The sequence below is a fragment of the Uloborus diversus genome, unplaced genomic scaffold, assembly GCF_026930045.1.
Source record: "Uloborus diversus isolate 005 unplaced genomic scaffold, Udiv.v.3.1 scaffold_470, whole genome shotgun sequence".
NCBI classification, from domain to species: Eukaryota; Metazoa; Arthropoda; class Arachnida; order Araneae; family Uloboridae; genus Uloborus; species Uloborus diversus.
Genome location: NW_026558649.1, coordinates 28,935 through 49,021, shown reverse-complemented (window position 1 = coordinate 49,021; position 20,087 = coordinate 28,935). Strand labels below are relative to the sequence as shown.

At 31.9% G+C, this 20,087-nt stretch overlaps 1 protein-coding gene across 1 annotated transcript; it reads right to left on the bottom strand.

Moving 5' to 3' along the window:
• Positions 1-11,221: 11,221 nt before the first annotated feature.
• On the bottom strand, positions 11,222-18,695 carry LOC129233498 (probable serine/threonine-protein kinase DDB_G0276461). The gene is made up of 2 exons (XM_054867517.1): positions 16,331-18,695; positions 11,222-11,336 (listed from the first exon to the last, which is right to left on the bottom strand). Exons 1-2 carry the CDS (start codon positions 18,630-18,632, stop codon positions 11,272-11,274), a joined length of 2,367 nt encoding a protein of 788 aa, XP_054723492.1. The 5' UTR covers positions 18,633-18,695; the 3' UTR covers positions 11,222-11,271.
• Between the last annotated feature and the right edge of the window lie 1,392 nt (positions 18,696-20,087).

The window sequence follows — 20,087 nt, the reverse complement described above, 5'->3', positions numbered from 1 at the left end:
TTTTGTTTTTAAGATAAAATTGTTGAATGTTTGAAGATTATTCAAGTGAGAAGAAAATTTTTGAAATGAAAAAACATGCTTTGACCTAATAAATCTGCAAGTGTAGCGTAGGGAAAGTAAATATATTTTAAGAAAAATGAACTATTTATGCACTCAGCTGAGCCATCAATAAGTGAACGTTGTTTAGGCAGCTGAATCCGGAGATTAAATTAAATGTTGCTGTGATTGATCTTAATATTTTTTAACTGGAAAAATTAAGAGAAATACGTTATACTAAACTCATTGATTACCTGAGCTAATTAATGTCTAGATTTTGCAGGTTGTCAAGCAACGATAGTGTAAATCACAAGTAAGTTAACAGCAAACAAATATCCTCTTTTCGCCACTTTCGATAGATGTGAAAGTTAATAAGAAGATTTGCTTCTTCACCTCCTCAGTGAGAACATGATCTTAATTCATGGAATAAATGCATTACAAACCACATTATTAAAGAAACACTGAAACTAAATTCAATTTCTGATTGCATGTGTACCAATCCATGAAATTTGTTATAATAACTTTTTGGCATTTCACTTGTAACCCGACTGACTCCTCTTCAGCACATTTTGTCCACAAGGATTGTCAGACATGGAGGCACTATATAACACATGCCTACACAGCTTAAGTTTAGCCATTTTGAATTGGATTTTTCAGTGTTGTAGAGCTAAGGGTTACCACAGCAAAGTTTTGGGTTTTGCCAAACTGGTCAAAAATATTTTATTTAACAATTCAGCTTCCGCTAATTATTGCTTGCAGTGAAAAATTAGCAATCGCAATAATTCGCTAGAAAAGAAGACCACTCAAACAGGTGCTTGGATCCAAAATGGCTGATCTTAAGCTGATGTGTCATTTTTCTCAGAATATTAAAAATGTTTTCTAACATTTTTTTAGCAGTTAATGAACATAAATTTCTTGTTAAAAGTTAAAATTTTTCTTTTCTTGCATTCTTTGTGTAGAAAGCTACCAAGTAACATTTCTATGGTTTTTCCAAAGATTAATCATCTGGTAAACTTTCTAGTTTTCAAAATCTGTATTTTTATTTTATTTGTTTTATTACACAAAAACATAGGCATTATTTAAACTATCAACTTTAGTGCTGAACATTGTTCCTATTTGATGGTTTGGTCAAAAATTTATATATCACTAGCTGCATTGCTCGGTCTACCTCAAAAATAAAAGTTATGTCAAGTGATGCATGTTCAACAATCGGGCTTGAACAAAAAAAAAAAAAAAAATCAGTAAAATTTTGTGACAGATTGCAAAAAAAGAACCAAAAAGGAAACATTTTAAATCCCCCGATTACAAGAAAAGCCTCAACACAAAAGCTAGAATTTTATTTGTTCATATTTGAGAAAAAAATGATATCTTTGGTCTCTGATTTTCTTCACGCTACAAATTTTAATGAAGGCATTGTTACAGAAAGTTGAGATGAAGCACTGAATTATAATTCAAATGGTGGAAAGCCTTCAAAAAAAAAAAAAAAAAGATTTTATGTCAAAATCTAAGTATCATAATTAATAGTTTTAATGGATATCTCCACAAATTATTGTCAGAGGATTATATAAAATAGCCAAACATAAAGATGGGAAAATTAGGAATCTTTCATTGCCTGGTTCCTGGCATTCGGGAGAAGTAACTCGGACATAGGTACATACATTGATACATACGCTCAGTTTTTAATTATATACTAGGGGTACTCGCACAGCTTTGCCCGTAATAGAAAAATTAAAAGGTCTTTTGGTTCGCTATGCACTTTGGTCTAAACGCTATGCGCATCACAGACATCCTCCGGACAGAGAGACTTTCAGCTTTATTATTAGTAAAGAAAATGATTTGTTCACTTTCTGCTCAATTCATCATGGGAACTATTGACGCAAAAATCCACATTTTGACTCTTCAACAGCAATAATTTTGAGCAATGGGGCATAAAGTAATTTTAAAGGCTTGATTTGATTCATAGATTGTCTGATTTGTTAACAAGTATGTCTGATTTGTTAACAAGAACTTCACTATTACTGTCATGCTGACTTTTTGCAAAAATGTTTTGGATTGCTCCATATTTATAAAATTTACGTATAATGCATCATTTAAGTTCTCTTCAATACTTATCAGGAAAGTGGAAACATAGTGCTTGTTGTTAGATTGCTTTTATCACTTTTCACTCATATGTAAGATTTTTTAATAACTAATTTAAAAAACACTATAAGATTTTAAAAAAAAATCTAATAATTATAGATGAACTTAGAAATATTACTTTTTATACAAAGTTGTCCTCTAGTATCTGAAAGGCATTTTTTTCTTGTTCAATGAAACAATATTAGATTTAATTCCTTATGATTATTTGCAAACATGTTTTAACATTCCAAATCTTTTTTTTTTCTTTTTTGGTTATAAGTATACAATTAAATTACACGTAGTATATGTAGAGAAAATTCTGGTGGATTTAGTAAAGCAAAAGTGTAATGCTAAGTAAAGAAAATCTTCTTCCAATTGCTGTATTTTTATTGATTTTAAATTCAAATAGTTTTAGAGCTCTGTGATAAAAATTATACTCTATTCATAAACGTCTAACATCTTCATTTCTTTTATCTCATGGTATCATACACATCCAAATTTATCATAATTTTTGTCCAAAGATTCATTCTTATAATTATGTTTTTATTCATTTCTCGATTTAAGTTTGTCATCTTATTATTTTATGCAAATTGTGTATTCTAAATTGTCAATTTCGTTGGCGGTTTAAAACTAGCTGTTTTTAATGATATTCCCCCTTGCTGACGAGATGCTTTGGCTCATTCACTGTTGCTCAGTTTCTAGATGGAAAAATTCCTAAAATAGTTCTAACCTCATTATACAGAACATAAATATACATTTTGTATACCTTGCATTCTGAATCCTGATAAGTCAACGGTGCAAATAACAGAAAGTATCTCTTGTATTTAAAAATTAATATATATCAAAGAAAATCCTCATATTTTTCAATACTAAAGTAAAGTTTTAAAGCACATTCAGTAAGAGTGTAATTAAGGAGTGAAATGTGTGTTGGAAAAAAATATTTATATCTTTTTCTATATTTTCTTCAGTGATTGAATGAGTTGAAAGAGAAGATTTGTGTAGATTTATGTACAGCTGAATGTAAATATGTAACCATAATTTTGATGAACCAGTTTTAATATATTTATTGCACGAATTAATAAAATGGAGATTTGTCAATGTACTTGTAAATGAAAAGTAAATAATAAATTTCTTTTATTTATTAATTTATTTAAATAAAATTTATATCAGTTAAAAAAAATCAGTTTGGTGTTTTATATTACTTTGAAAATGTTAAAAACATTTGTTGTAGATATTGGACATGCTATATTTAATCAGAAAATAGATTTATTATTTATTATTGCAATTGAAAGAAAACTTGTTTGGTTCTAAAATTGCTTTTAAATGTATGCAACATAGCATACTTAATTATTTTTTTAATTTTTAGAATTAATGATGAAAAATTTTAATAAAATTTTATTTTGTCAGCACTTGACTGCTTTTAGTTTACTTTGTAATGCTGTAAGACAGCGGCTTCAAATGGTGCAAAATCAAACCTACAAATCTTACAACAAAAATAGTTACTCTAATTATTGCAAACATTTAAAGTTCTATGTTATACTTGTATTATTTATTTTGTTTTTGCCATCTGAGATTTGGCATACATCTGTGGAGAAGTGGGGTGATGTGAGGTTGCTTCAATACTACATACGAGCTTTAATTGGGGCAGGAACATACGGAAACGACTGTGATAGGACTTCATTTAAAAATACGAGAGCATACCCTCCAACACGGTTTGGTTGTGCAATGTAGGAATTAAAACATCATACCTGCCAACCTCTGAGAAAAAAAAATCCGGAAGATCTTTTTATTTTTATTCACAAGATTTTAACGCAAAATAAAATCAGACAGGACACCTACCATCTTTGCATTTAAAAATGATATTAGTTAAGAATTTCATATCAATTGAACTTACTTTCGTTTAGTAAATATTACTTGTATTGCTTTCTTTAAAATTTTGGAAATAACATTTATTCGTACTCATCTTTAAAAAAAACGAAGCAAAAACAGCCGGAACTGAGAGAACGAGAAGATAATCGGTGGCGAAATTGTGCCCCTAGTCAGGGCGGCGCTGTCCCTATGTGCAAGGTTGACGGTGCCAGAGTCAAAAAGGCGCCGAGGTTTACCAATCAAAAATGCTCCAAATGAGTGGAAAAAAATCTCCAACCAAAAAAGTAAAATTGAACTTTTCATTATATCTAATATTGATGGTGAAATTATACTGCTCATTAAAACAAGCAATCCTCCTCGCTGTCTTTCTAAAGGGAAAAATCTACCTTGTTGTGTCCAAACATGCTATTCAAAAGCGCAATCTTTTACACTGAAAACACATGATTTTAATTTATGCATACATGAGCATTTTTCTTCATATGTGGGGCCGTGAATGCTATTTCGGTATGCCTGTAATTTCGCAATGTTAAGCATACGAAGCGCAAGAAATTTGCTATTCCCTATTTTGGTTCTTGCAGTGAATATGTAGTATAATAATTTATGCACCTCCAGAATGCTGAGTTGAATGTTTTTCAAAAATATTCTTTATTATTGAAGAAAAAAAAAAAAAAAAAAACCATCTTACCAGGAAACATCACGAGTTCAGTAATCATGAAAAAAGTTATAAATGGTCGCATTCGAAAGAGTATCTTTAGAAAAAAATTTGACCCAAATATTGTGTGCCCTCGTCCTTTTGTTTTTGAGATATGGGGGGTCAAAGTCTGTCGAAATCTTACGAAAATTCGCCAAATTTGAAGACTTGGCAAGAAATGGAAAATACCACGTGATTTCATCGCCTGCGTCTAGCAAGACTCATTTCCATTTCTGGTCATCTGCAAAGCGCGTAAACGATGTTTCGAATTAACCCTTTACTTGTGTGAGTAAAATTAAAAAGTAGCTATGAAGCCTGTGAAATGGAAACTAGAGAGCTTTATCCAGAGGAGCTACAACTTTATAACGAAATTGAACGTAGGATTCAACTTCGTAATCGTTATAATAATGCATTTCAGAATTTAAGTGCATTTCAAGTGTGTTTTACTTAACTAATTTAAGTTTGTACTCTTGTAATGAAATGTGTTGTAAGTAATTAATAATTATGTACGAGAACTAATATGAATAAGTAAAAAAAAACATGCTTATTAAAGCTTATATATTGAAAATAAAATGGACAGTTTTTGATGTTGAAAGAACATGATCATGGATTGTAGTATCCCAGCTCTTATTTATTTTTTCAAAAGTTATTATCATTCAAGAAGTTTTATTGTCTGACCACTGCTAGCGAAAATGTTTAATTTAAAATCGAAAGAAATAATAATTAAAAAAAAGAAAACAACGGATAGTAAAAGTCAAAAATTTGCACAGCAAAACTAACGATGTCGGAAATTACTTCATAACAGATTCTTATCAAAAATTTTATAGTCGACGTTCATTACAACAACCCCTGTAGTTCGAAAAAGTCTGTCACTGCAACTGAAAGTCGCTATAACGTAAATGCACATCATATTGCATGTTATTTAGTCATTTTTAGAAATACTGAAGTCACTTTTACCAATTATGTTTCGCATTAAAAGGGAATTCAAATACGAGCAAAATAAAAATTAATACAGTTTTTTTTTTTATTTGACTTGTTAGAGGGTTTACACATAACTTGAAAACGATACACATAACGAAAAACACTGAAAATAACTGACAGAAATCGTTTTTTTTAAATTTGAGAACATGGTTTGAAATCTTTAAAAATGTCGTTTTCTTCGTATTTAGATACTGTTGAAGACTTCAGATTTACGACTTTTCAAAAAAAAAAAAAAAAAGACTTTAAAGTGTGTTTACCGTTTCTCTACGGTTATCATATTTTTTTCAAAACAGTTTCATCATCGAATAAACTCTTTCAGTGGAAATATTTCACCCGCAGAAGCATAAAAGTTTTAAACATCAGTTTTTTAACAGACAGTCTTAAGAATAACAAAAAATTCCATTGTTTTTACAATAAAATAAAACAAATATTTCGGGCTGTGGCGTTTTCCCCTATACAGTTGCACGTTAATATCCCGGAACACAAGCGCCAAAAAATTTCAATGCCGCAGTCTATACCACGACACCCCGCGCCATGGTAGTCACCCGAGTAAAGAATTAATGCGATATTTCTCACGCGCTTTGGTGGTGACCAAATATGGAAGTGAAATGTCTTGTCAGATGCAGATGTTGAATTCGCGCCGTAGCTTCCATTTCTGAACAAAACTCGCTAAATTTGGCGACTTTACTAAAAATTTCGGCAATTTTTAAGACATCATATTTCGATAACGTGGTCACGAGGGCACGTAGTTTCAGTGCCATAAACATGTTTTCCAATGCTCTTTCGAATGCCACCAATTTGGAATTTTTTTGAATTTCCTTGATCGTGATGTTTCCTGGTTAGGAAAACAAAGTGATTTTGATAAGAAAAAAATAATGATGTTGAGGGAAAACTTAAGTTTCTTTCGAAAAGAAATCCTTGAATTGAAAATTTTCAGTAGTTATAGCTACTTGTTCCCCCAGTTACTCCGCCCACAGTCCTATTTCTTTTCTTTTTTCCTTAGTATTTTTCTTTTTTCTAGTTCGTCTAAAATTAAGATTGTCTTTAAAATGCTACTCCTCCGATTCTCTCCCTCTCCCGCCATCAAAAGCATTACGTAGCATCTCAAATTTTGTTTTCAAATCTTCAATTTCGCAAAATTTCCAGGGAAAGTCCTCGAAAACCAAACAACATCGCTTGAAGCTACTTTCGAAAATACCTTAAAATTGCGTTTTTGGAGCTTCAATTTCGAAAGATTGCCGACCCTAATGTTACCAAATATGGTCTTACAATTGCGTTTTTAAGACTTCAATTTCAGAAAACATTCGGGCAAGGGCCTCCGAACCGCCTTCCTTTAATATCATTAAAATTTAGGTTTTTAAAAAATGGCTTACTTAAAATTTAAGTGAAATAGCCTCTGAACTTTTTCTCCTAATATCATAGAACATTGCTCAAGTTTTTATAGCTTTAATTTTGAAAAATTTTCCAGGGAGGAGCTCCAAAATCTCCTTCCCGTAAAAATTTTCAAAGTTGCCTACAATTGCGTTTTCGGAACATCAATTTCAAAAAATTGGAGGGGAGAGGAGGAATTTATTTCTAACTGTTTTACAAAAAAAAAAAAAAAAACCGGGTAGAATCCCATCTCTTATTCTAACGCCAATAAATTCGACCTATAATCTCGTTTTAAGGCTTCAACTTCTACAAAGTTCTGTGGATCCCCTTGTACCACTTTTTCCCATAACACCACCTAAGACCGTCTAAAATTGCGTCTTTTAAAACTACAAATTTCAAAAATTTTACAAGAGAATTTATTTTCAATGTACTCCTCTAAAACTATTTTCTAGTTGCGCCACTGCTTCTGCTGTTATGTTTTGACAGGTATAACTGTTTTATTAATTATTTATCACTTAGAGATTAGATAGATGCTCACAGTGGCGTGAACTTTGCTATTTCAAACATTTTCCTTTTTCCAAAATGCATTATTAGCATATCAGAGGAGCTGCTGAACTCTAAATAATTTCGAGATATGCAGTAAAAATGTACACCATATTCCAAAACTAAATATTCACACATTATTGTTTTAATAAAATAAATGCCATACGTATTTTTTTCCATTTTATATTTGTTAACAAAATCTCTTTTAGTTGTTAACTATATTTTCCCCGAACGCCAGAGCATAAAGGCAATTAAAAGACATTTGCACGACGGTGCCGATTAGGCTTGGAGGCGCGGCCCTGCCCCTAGTTGCCCGCCGAGACACTTGCTTTGATTGGATCTCGATGAAGTCATGCGCTGTATCACTCAGTGATGTCATAATCTTGCCTCATTCTCGTGCCATTATTCTACAGCAACCTTTCCTTGGCTACTTGGCCTAAAACGCGGTGCTGCGTTCCACAAAAGTATTGTTAGTGCCAAAATTGGCGAGATACAATTTTTTTCCTACAAAATGTGAAGAATCCGGAAGATTTTGCTCATAACTGGAAAAACAGGATAAGACATGAAAATTCGCAAAACCTCCGGGGAATCCGGAAGGGTTGGCAGGTATGATGCATCTTGATACATCATCATTGCACAAACCTTACATTACAATGCATCGCAATATATTTCAAGCAGTTCAATACAAAAAAAAAAAAATGAATGAATGTATAGATTAAGAATTCATTCTTAAAAAGTAAAGAAGCAATACAACATTAAAATTATTGCTTTATAAATATCAGTTGTACTTGAAAATGGCTTGGTTAAATGTTTAAAGATAAAAGACGTATACAAAATACTTACTTATAGATAATACTAGGGTGGTGAAAAATTTTGAAGGTGAAAATTTTTTGAGTCTTACCCACCCATTTGGTTCCAATACATTAGAAAATAAGTGGGACAAAATTTTATAACATTTGAATAATATTTAGAGGTAGCTCAAAGCAGACGAAATTTACACCATTGCCGAAAAAAGTGTATTGGCAAAGGACCGAACTATAATCACAAATATGATTGCTATTTCCGTTAACAGAGATTATTTTCACTGTAAAACTGCTATTTTATGTACTGTTTCAACATTAGCTATAAAATATATTTATGCAAATGTTTTTGTTAAATGATGCAGTTTATGCAATTCTACAATTCTTGGGAGGTTGTCAAAGTGTAGCACTTTGACCTAAGCATCAATATTGGCAAAAACAATAGCACCTTTTTTACTGATACAAACAAATTAAAAAATATTCTGGAATGTTAACACCACATTATGGAATCGATTATTGGTGCCATTTTAAATAAAAAATGCATGGGGTCCTCTTCTGCACCAAAATTACTTCTCTGTAACAGATTCCAGGTCTGCTGGGAGTTGATAAGAATAAATGCATCACAAGACTATAATAAGGAAAAGGGGCTGATGTAAGGGACCATCAAAAAATTAGACTTCTACTTGAACTGAATTTCTTGAACTAATTTTATGAGTTCCGCATAAAACCCCTTCTCCTGGAATCAGATTTATTGTACCTAGAGCTATGCACCATACTCAATGAATGTTAAAAATCTTATACTGTTTTTAAATAAAAATGTTTAACCACTAGTTCACCATCACTTCAGTAGAAGATATTGGATTGCAAAGAGTATGATGTAATTGCAGAAGGTTTTTATTTTAAACCTTGGATGACAGCTTCTATACTTTAGAATGCACTATGTGATGATTTCAATTTAATGAAATATAAATTTCATAATTGCAATACGAAAATATTGAAGAAGTCATAAAATTGCATGGCTGTTTTTGACAATCAAGTGACGCTTGAATAGCAGATAATTGGTAAAGCTATTTAAAAAATGAATGAAAAAATGTTGCAAAGTACCTGAGATTATGCCCAAAAATATCATGAACTTTGAGGCTTTGTCAACTGAAAAAATGAATCTACCTGATGCATTCTATTATGCAAAACTTGGGAGATCAAACAAATCTGCGAGTTTTGGGAGAATTATTAACACAAAGCACTAAAATTTATTGAAGGAAGCCAGTCTTGCTGAAAGGAATTAATGTAAAAAGAATTTAAGGAAAAAATATTTCAATTCTTGTTGCATGTTGTCAAAAAACTGTTGCGCTTATACCGATAGCAAGAAATAGTTTGGTAGGTACTACCACAATCACAAACATAGTGATTTAAATATAATTGTATTATAATTTTCACCTTAAAAAATGCTAAAGATTTAAATTAAGTTGTATCGCTTTCTTTGCCTTTTTCTTAAATTTTGCATTTATTGCGTGAAATCAAATGTTACTAAACTTTGAGAATGTTGAGCTACTTCTTTAAAAAAAAGGGACTCAAACTTTACAATTATTATTTTTTACATAATTGAACTAAATAAGATGGTAATACCAGTAAAAACCAGAAATTTTTAAAAAAAGGGCCTTTATTGTACCATCCTAATAGATACTCTAGTACTAGCAAGAAATTAACAATGAAAAAAATCAAGAGTTAAAGCACAAGATAATCAATATTGTAGACATAGATTTTGGGATTGCAAGGTACTATTTTTCAATGCAAAGATATTTGAGCTTTCGTTTTGTTTCCACAAGCTCACATCCTTTTGCATTGAAAAAAGGAGTATCCTAGTCACCCTTATAATATGTCTGCAATTTTTTTTTGCTATTTTACTCTTTTAAAGTTGATTTTATTTTGCAGAAAAAGAAAATTGTACATAAAAAATTATTTTTGATTTGTGATCAACTTAGCAAAGTAAAACAATATATTAGTGTCTCCTACATTGGTGTGGAATCGATGCTTCAGTTTAGAGAAGAAACCAGTTTAACCCCTTCCCCCTTGCTCCTGTGAACATGCCGTACTGGGGATTCAATCTCCATTTCTCGCTCCCATGATATTGCCCTGCCGGTTGTGTGCAATAACGCAACGAAACTATTAAAACCAATTCATTTATTTTGATCGGAAACATTTTATTTTTCTCTTTATACATTAGATGGCAGCACCAGTCCATTTTAAATGTAATTACAGAGATGGAAAAAAGGAAATTTGGTACTAACTTACCAGATTGTGATGTTGGCCTCTGCATCTCAAGCTTTGAAATTCACAACACAAGAAAAATTTACTTATCTTTACTTATATTGCACAAAAAATTGATAAAATTCTTTTTAAATGTTTTAAAGACTTGCTTCTTAAATTTTCGCTGCTTGCTTGTTGACTTTTCATAAAATTTTAAATTTTTTTAAAATTTCAATCTAAAAAATATTGAAAATGAAAAATTGAATGCACATGTTGTTCATACACTTATTTTTATGTCATTTTCTTAAATAAAAAAAATAGACACTTTTATGACTGTTTTCTTGAAAATTATCCGATCCTTAAGGGTTAATGATGTTGGACTTACACTGATGTTTCGTAATGCATTGCCGAGTCCTACAGCATTGGCCATCCACAGAATGCAGCATATTCTCCCCAAAAAGGCAGTAGCCAATGCATTCTTGACAGATATTAGTTCGAAAAACCCAATCAAAACTAAAGTGTAAATAAAAGTCTACAGAAAGCTAAGAAAAATTGATTGGCAATCATTGTTTTATTACAAAAATATACAAGTATTTAAGCAAGATTTCTTAACCTTCACAAGATTTCATCTGTAACCTTTTTATTTGCTGATACTGAATCTCTCGACCGTAAGAAATATTCTAAAGCATACAAAAATAAAGGAAACATTAATATATTGCAATAACTCAACATTATACAATGAGAATTAACAAAACACAGGATTTGGACATGTACATTGTTTGACCACATCATAGAAATACTTTTCTCCAAGAACTCCTTACCTTTTACTTTGAATTCTTAGGATTATCAAAGAGCATAGACCTTCCCATGCTGGGAGCATGGGGTTATAGGTGGCTTCTACAAGGGGGTGGGGAGGCAATTGTCCCCTCACTCCCAAAAGGAAAGGGGCTTTGCCCCCTCACTTTTCAGAGTTAAAAATTAATGATCGATAGAAAGATGATTTATTTCACAAAAAAATTAAAAATTCCAAATACTAGATGAACTTTTCTCATATTATTTCATAAGAATGGAACTTTTAATTGGAAGGGTGGAAATCTACAATTGTGATCCATCCTGATTTTCTAGCCACATTTTAAAGAAGTCGCTTAGCAAGGACGGATCCAGAAAGTATTCAAGGAGGGGGCGATTGATTTCAGATACTTACTCTTTTTAAAATTCCCAAAGCACAGTAACATCATAGAAGATCGTCTCAAATTACTTTTTTTTTTTTTTTTTTGAACTTCCATTTATAAAACATTTTGGAAGAGTGTATCCATCCTTCACTTTGACGTCATCAAAGGAAAGAAGAAAGAAACTATCAAAATCAAAAGCAAAAAACAAGCTATAGCTGCTTTTCTGGGACTTCAATATTAAAAAACTTTCCAGGAAAAGCCAATGAACCCCATCTAATCTCACCTAAGATTGTCTAAAATTGAGTTTTGAAAACTTCGAAAAACATCATGTACAAAGTTCCGATCCTTATCACTGAAGTGTTACTAGATGTGGTACAATTGCGCTTTAAAGACTACAACTCTGGAAAAATTGAAAGGGAGAGCCCTCGTTATCGTAACATTTTTAAAGATCGTCTAAAATTACGTTTTTGAAACTTAAGCAGAAAATATTCCTCGAAAGAGTCCCTGCATCTTAGCTCAAGGAGGAGGCGATTGTCCCTCCCTTGTATCTGTCCTTGTCGCTTAGCCAGTAATGTGAAAATCCAATAATATGTAGTTCAATTATATACACACACACACACATATATATATATATATATGTAAGAACCGCCGCTCGGTTCTTATTACGAATCTTGATTTCCTCAAGTTGCAGTGTTGTGCCGTGATAATCTACCACGTAGGAAGAGGACAAAGCTACATTTACAATATCTTTATTTTTACATAGAATATACCAGCAGGAACTTCTCTTAACTAACCCCCTTGTTTAGTTGTGCCACGATTTTTATATAGGGAATACCATTAAAAGTTTACGAAATAATCATCCCTCGATCACGTGATCTCACGTGATCTATATAGGAGGAGCAGATTACAATAACGAAATATTATTGGCCTTTGCACCGCAGACAGAGGCTGGCTTAAGTGTGGAGGGAAAAAAAGTGTCTGATAGGTACTTTAAGGGAAAACACATCTGAGCCTAGAACATAACCATATATGGTATGAGAAGCATTTAAGTGTGTAATAAATAATGTCTGTGACTCATAAGCGCTGACATATAAGTGAACAGAACTTAATATGGAAAAGGCCTAGCAAAGGATTTTTCATATTACATCTCTACATAGTATAAAATGAAGTGTCCAAAAAGTGTCTTTGTTTGAACTCGCAAAACTCGAGAACTACCCGGCCGATTTCGCTGAAATTTTCACTATTTGTTCCTTTAAGTCCTGAGAAGGTTTGCAGACCAGTTTGAAAACAATTCGATGAATAGTTCTTTTTTTATTCCAATTTAGGCCCAATTTTCACATAAATTCCCGAATATGGGGGTGAAAAATTACTCGCAATTAGTAATATTATATATCGTTGGAAAGGGATGAATTTTCCGCGTTCTACGCAATTTGTCCCAATGCTCTAATTTAATTGCGGCGGCAGTTATTTACGTTTTTAGCTCGAATTTGTTTAGGCTTAGCTGAAATTTAGGCACTACTTTCTTCATTTAATTTATCAATAAAAAGTGAAGGAATTGTCCTATAGTTTTCTTTTTGACACCATTGAAAAAAGCTACCTTTTTTACTCCAGATCTAACTTGACCTATGGTCGGAAGTTTAACCCTCTATCTCCATTAGAAAAAAAGTTACAAGCGAATGAAATGAAGTTCAAAAATCTGTTCTCTATTCAAGTTTTTAACCATTTTATTTTGCGTTTCCACGGTAACGCTTTTTGAATCCATTATTTGCATCTTTCTCATTTTCAATTCTGAAACTTATTTTATTTTGTGTTTCCATGGTTATGCTTTTTAAATCCTTCTCATTTTATTTTAATTTCTTAAAAGTATTTTAATATCTGTCGTCATTGTTTCGAGGGGAAATTTTGCATGATGATTTTTTTTTCTTTTATTTATGCCTGATTGTTGAATATACGTCACTTGACACAATTTTTGTTTTCAAAATAGACCAGGCAAAGCCGGGCAACGCAGCTAGTATATATATAAATCAACTTTTAGAATGCCCATCCCCAAACCTCAACACTTCTTTTGATCTTCCCCTTTTTTAGAGCACCAGTCACCTATGTGAGGAGTATTTGCTTGGAAAATAAAGGCTATAACCACTAGGCCCCATGGGACAGTTTTGACAATCTCTCAATGGTGCAGGGAGTTTGGGGTGTTGGGAGAACAGTTTCAGTATGATTAGTTGCAAGCGGTTTGTATACAATATTGCAAAACAGACTGATATTCTGCAATGAACAAGATACTTGGTTCAAGATAACCCAATAGCACAGTGGCAGTGGAGGAGTGAAGGAAAAAATAAAATGGAATTTTTAAGACAGTCAAAATAAAGTTCAAATAATATACTTATTTGACAGCATTATTTCTTTATTGTAAATTGGCTACTTCAATTTAAACATTATCATGAAGAAACTTGAATTTTTCTTGTTTCTCGAAAAACTAGCAAAATTACTCAGCATTGCTTGGGAGTGTGCACACAAAAATCTTTAATATTTTAAAAACAAATTTTGATAATCTTTAATTATTGTGAGAAACAAAAAATAACAGCTATTCATTTGATTTTTCAATTGAGAAAACCTGGAAAACTATCTCGCTGAGATTGTTGCAATTCAAGCTATATTTCTGCCCATACAATTAAAACAGAATTGATAAGGAACAAAACATATTTGTTAGAAACAAAAATATAAAAAGTTGAAATATATACAAAATTACCATTTTTTTTAAAATACAAAATTAAAGTTTGCCAGTTTTCTGTTTATATTTTAACACAGTATCCGTCCTTCCCCATACGACCATTAAACCACAAACTTAAAAATAAATGTTACTTTGTTTAGCAACTTAGAAAGCTGCCAAAAGTTTATGAAGAAAATGAACACCTGTAACAAACAGTACAGTGAGCGTCGGATGTTTCAATCAGTGGTTAATTGAATCGGCCACTTTAATGAATCAAATCCAGAATAGAACTAAATACAGTTTTAACATTGTAGGATATTTGAATCGAAGATGCAACTTAAATGAATCAAGAGTATGTGACTAACCATTTTGGACAAAGATGTGGAGTATCCGAGGTTTTTTTTTTTAACCTTTAGCTCCTTTTAATGAAATCTTTTCTTTTTTTGTAAATATTGTAACAGTAACACACTTCTAGACAGATTTCTTAGGAAAAGTTAAAAAACAAAGAAGGAAAAACCAGTAAGATGGAGAGAGACATGGTGTTGATGCGATCTCTGCGCTCTAGGTTTTATCATCAATAGTAATAATGATGGAGCAACAAGGTGTGAATTCTAATGCATATAGTTGGTTCATTACGTTGAATAAAGAATGCCTAAGTTAATTACCACCTTTTTTTAGCAATCAACAGCAGATACAGTTTTCAAAGCAGATAAATTAAAAGTTGAATTTTGTAATTGCTTTATCATAATGTTTTATGATAAATTTCTTTAAATAAACAACAAATCAAAATTTTGGGGGAACTGAGTGCTTTTAATGATATTTTATCTTGTTTGATGAAGAATTAAGTAAAGTTTTCTTAACTGTATGTAAAATTCCACATTGAAAAATAAAAAATTATACATTTTTGCTACATTGGATCAACTACTTAATTGAATCCAAACTGTTTGAAACAAACATGATTCAAATAAGCGGCCACTGCACTAGTTACGCTATTGAGCTAGGGCAAGGGTTGCCAACCTTTGCTCGGTTCAGCTATTTAGAAAGCTGTCAAAAAGTTCAAGAAAGCAAATGCCTGTAACAAACAGTATACCAGCTATGCATTTCATCTAAGGCAAGGATTGTCAACCTTTATTCTGTTCAGCTATTCAGAAAACTGCCAAAAAGTTCAAGAAGAAAGCAAATGCCTGTAACAAACAGTATACTAGCTATGCAATTGAGCTAAGGCAAGGGTTGCCAACCTTTCTGAACTTGATAGCCTTTTTTTTTTTTTTTTCTAAATTTGAAGTAAATATATTTTTCTTTAAAGGCAAATATTAGTAACACTTTGCTAATGTTAATAAAAGTAATGTAATTATTATCTGCTGTGAAACATCTATTTACTGTGAAACCAAAACATTTATTTTATGTAGGAACATATAATTAAATATCTAAAAGAAAATGGATCAACTATTTTTAAAACTACTTAAATCAAATGTAATATATAAGTTAGTGGATGGTTTAACTTTGCTAAAAAATACGGTACTATGTAAAAAGTAATAGGAGTTCAAGTAATTGTGAGATCGTTAGGATTTACAACAGGCACCAAGTTGCACGAGTTCACATTTACTTTTCGAAATTGCTTTCGTAAACCTAAATTTAAATGACTTGGGAGCAGCAACTGAGTAATAAAGAATTGCTTTTAAACAAATGGAATGAGTTCAATGAAGTACACATGGAATAACTTTGAAGAAACCTCTTTTAACGGAATTCTTATTCAATTCTAATTTACAAATAAAAATAATCAAAAACTTACGTTTGTTTTCATTAAACAGGGTTTTTTTTCTTCGCTTAAGAGGCATTTTGCTTTTTTCAGTTACATTCTCTGGTGCAGGTCTTTTTCTTGCACAGACGAAATCATCGCTACTTGTGTCAGAATCATTATCACAAGAATAAATGTGAAACTTAGAAGGCTTTAAAATGGATGCTTTTCCCCAGTCTCCTACACTTGGTGCCAAGTTTTGCTGTGAGTTTTTCTTAGATTTTTCACTGTGAGTCGACTCCAATGAACTGCTTGAATCAGAGCTATCTGGACTATGAAAATCAGAGCCATCAGTTGTAAAACCATCTGCACTGATACGAGGGCAGTCAGTCTGATTTGCGCTGTTTGAAGCACAGTTGACATTATTTTCTCCAGTTTCTTTGATTATTTCTGGATTGGATATGATGCTTTCCCCAATTTTTGGATTGTTCAATGTATTCCCATTATTTACTCGAGTTTCTTCAAAAGATTCATTATCGATTCCATGATTCATTTCGGACTGGTTAGGATATGACTTTCTATGATCCGATGTAATACCATCAAAAAACTTGTTTGTTGGCTGTCTTGGAGGCATTGGAAAATCCACACAAGCACCTTTTTGACGCTGATTTAAAACAGCCATTTTATCTTTTTGGAATGATGAAACTTCACTTTCTGCAAGGCGTTCACCAAGATTCACTCGAAACTGCGACGCAGGATGTATGACAAAATCTTTTGTTGAATAAGTATTTAGAATCTTTATTTTTAATTCAGGCGAATATGTAAAATTCCGATTACTACGAAAAGACTCTGGGGCTTTGGCTCTATCGTGTTCTTGACAGTTACTATTGAGAGAGTTTCGTTGAAATATAAGTTTTCTTGCGACCACATTGTTGAAAAAAACATTATGTGGTTTAGAATTGCATTTAGTTTTTCTATTGGCATCTTGGGATAAGGTAGTTGATCTATGTGATACAATTTTTGAGTTATCTTTATTATGGGCACCATTAAGTAGATTTTGATTAAAGGTAAAATTTTTAGAGTTGGAAATATTATTTTCCAGATGAAATGTAGACGACATAACATCTGCTATATTTGGCATGTTAGCATTTTCTCTCATCAAAAATATATTTTCTTCTGCGTTGTTTTCGACTGAACTGCCTGATAAGTTCTTGTTGCTGGAGTCTTTATCAGAACTAGTGTTCATATTACCTCCAATTAACAAATTAGAGGAAGCAGCAATGTCTTTACCTGTGTCAGAATCAACATAAACTATATTATACACATTTATTAGTCTATTATGAGCATGCATCATTTGATTGAGATGACCTGCATCATCAGAAACAGAGGGAGAAATGTTTGTACTTTCATTACATCCATTTTCTTTTCTACAATTATACTCTTCTTCTAGTTCTGCAAATGAGTGAGAATTATTCGTTTTGGACATTTTATTTTCGTTTTGGAAGCGATAACTACTGCTTTGAAGGCACCTTTGACTTGCATGAATATTACTTTCAAGCTTATTAATATCAGCAATGATGTCATCAATGCTAGTAAGGGGTGTTTTTGAAATGTTATAATGATTTATAATAGTGCTATTTTTATCCTTTGAGTTATTTTTAGGTTTGCTGTGTGATTTTTTAGAACAGCGTTTACGTTTGTCGAGAGGAATTTTTCTTTTACAACTAGAGGACTTTTTGTCATGACCAGGAACTAATTCTGGATCAAAATCTGTGCTGGTAAGTTCACATGTAAGACAAGAAGTATCTTCAGTGGACACACCAGGAGTAGGTGTTAAATGTTGAAAATGTTCTTGCGAAACATACGTTTTCTTTCCCTCTACAGCAGGGGTAGAATGATTCAAAGGGTGAATACTTTTGTTTAAACAAAGTGGGTGTTGCGAGTGAATACCAGTATTAGTCCCAAGAATTTGTGTTTTAGAATTTAACATTCTTCTACCAACATGAAGTTCATTTGTAGACTGATTTTTATTGCCACGGTTTATTATTGGAAGAATTTCAGTAACATCAGTATCACTGGACTGAGAGCTTCTGCTAATGGCATTATTAATCTTGCCAAGTATCTTTTTTTGCTTTATGGTGGTAATATTACTTTCAACAAGATGCTTTTGGGAAGCATCAAACTGAGTATTTGTACTTAAGTTTGAATTTCTTTCAATTTCAGAAGGCAGTAAATGTTCATGAATAGCTTTGTTTGAATACAGACCACCTGTTCCATTTAACAGACGGTAGGAAACACCTTGGCTGGGAGGTATCATACAATTGGAATCTTCAATTTCTGGCAAACATTCATTCATTTGGAAGTTTTCACTTAATTTGATTTGTGATAAGATGTTTTCCACAGCATTAGAATTATAAGGTTCATTCTATAAAAGTCAAAAAAGTTAGAATTATTAAACACATATAACACTGGAGTAACGTCAGAATATAAATGTAGAATCAAAAGTTAAAATTTCATAAATATAACTAGAATTAATTCTATTTTTCAATTGATCTTTAATATCCAATTATTATTAACAGAAAAATATTAATTTGCATAAATTTAGGAATACAAGAATACAAAATGTGGCAAAAAAAGAAAGGAAAAGTACAAAACAATTAACAAAAATCTATTGGCTGGAGTTTTACTAGAGCTGAATTAATTAAAATCATTTTGGATTGATTGTAATTATTAATTGTAGTTACATGCATAAAACTTCCTAATAAAAATTATAGGCTACAGTAGTTTACACCCTTTTTAAAAAAGCTACGTACAAATAGGGTAACGGCACCAGTAACAGACAAGGGTCCAGTAACAGACAGTCATAAATTAGGACTTGAATACTAAGAATTTTAGGAAGGTTAAACTGATGTTGCTGTGGCCCATGAATATGGTGCAACCATCTAGCGTTATCAGAATGAATTTTATGAGCCAGTTGGTATTTACAAGGCAGTGGTGGAAGGTTATGAACAGCCACCATGAGGTCAGCTGGTGTTTCAAGTTCATTTGAATTTAACAAGGCTTTAGTTCTAAAATTAAAGACCTTTTGCACATTTTGAAGAGGAAAAAGGAATTTTGTCCAAGACTCATCCCATCTGTTACTGGGGGTATCATCAGATTTTTCGGTGTCTCTTACTGGGGGTTGGACCTTTTTCAAAATTGAGCCTATAAAAATAGAATTAACTAATTCAGCGGATCCGGAAGCTGCCAAACACTAGATGAGATGTAGTTACATGAGAGAAAAATGGTTTCAAAAGTCTAAATACGTTAAAAGACTAGGAAAATTGAGTTAACCTGAGAGCAAAGTCTTAAGCATGACTGTTACTCTGGTGCCGCTACCCTATATATTTTGATGTTCAACTCAATGCGCATACATTTTCCTACAATTAAAAATCAGACATAGCTTTGGATTAAAAAGGTGGGTTCTACCAAACCCTTGTTAAAATTTTATGAATTCGGCAGCCGATTTCTTTTTTTAAGTATGAGGACGGAGTAGACTGATACCTAATACATAACAAATAAAAGGTACTGAAAGGAGTGATGGATGTAGAGCAAATTTTGTACAATTTAAACTGAAAAAAAAAAAAAAAAAACAAGCATAACATTTATACAAGGCATAATGATAAAGCAGTTTTCTATTTGGTTTGATCTCACTAAAGCAATTTTGAAATTTCTAATGAAAATATCTTTTTAAACTTTAAACTAGATATCTTTATTTTCAAGTAAAACTAAACTGATTTCATTATGATTAAAACAAAATGAAAAAATTTTG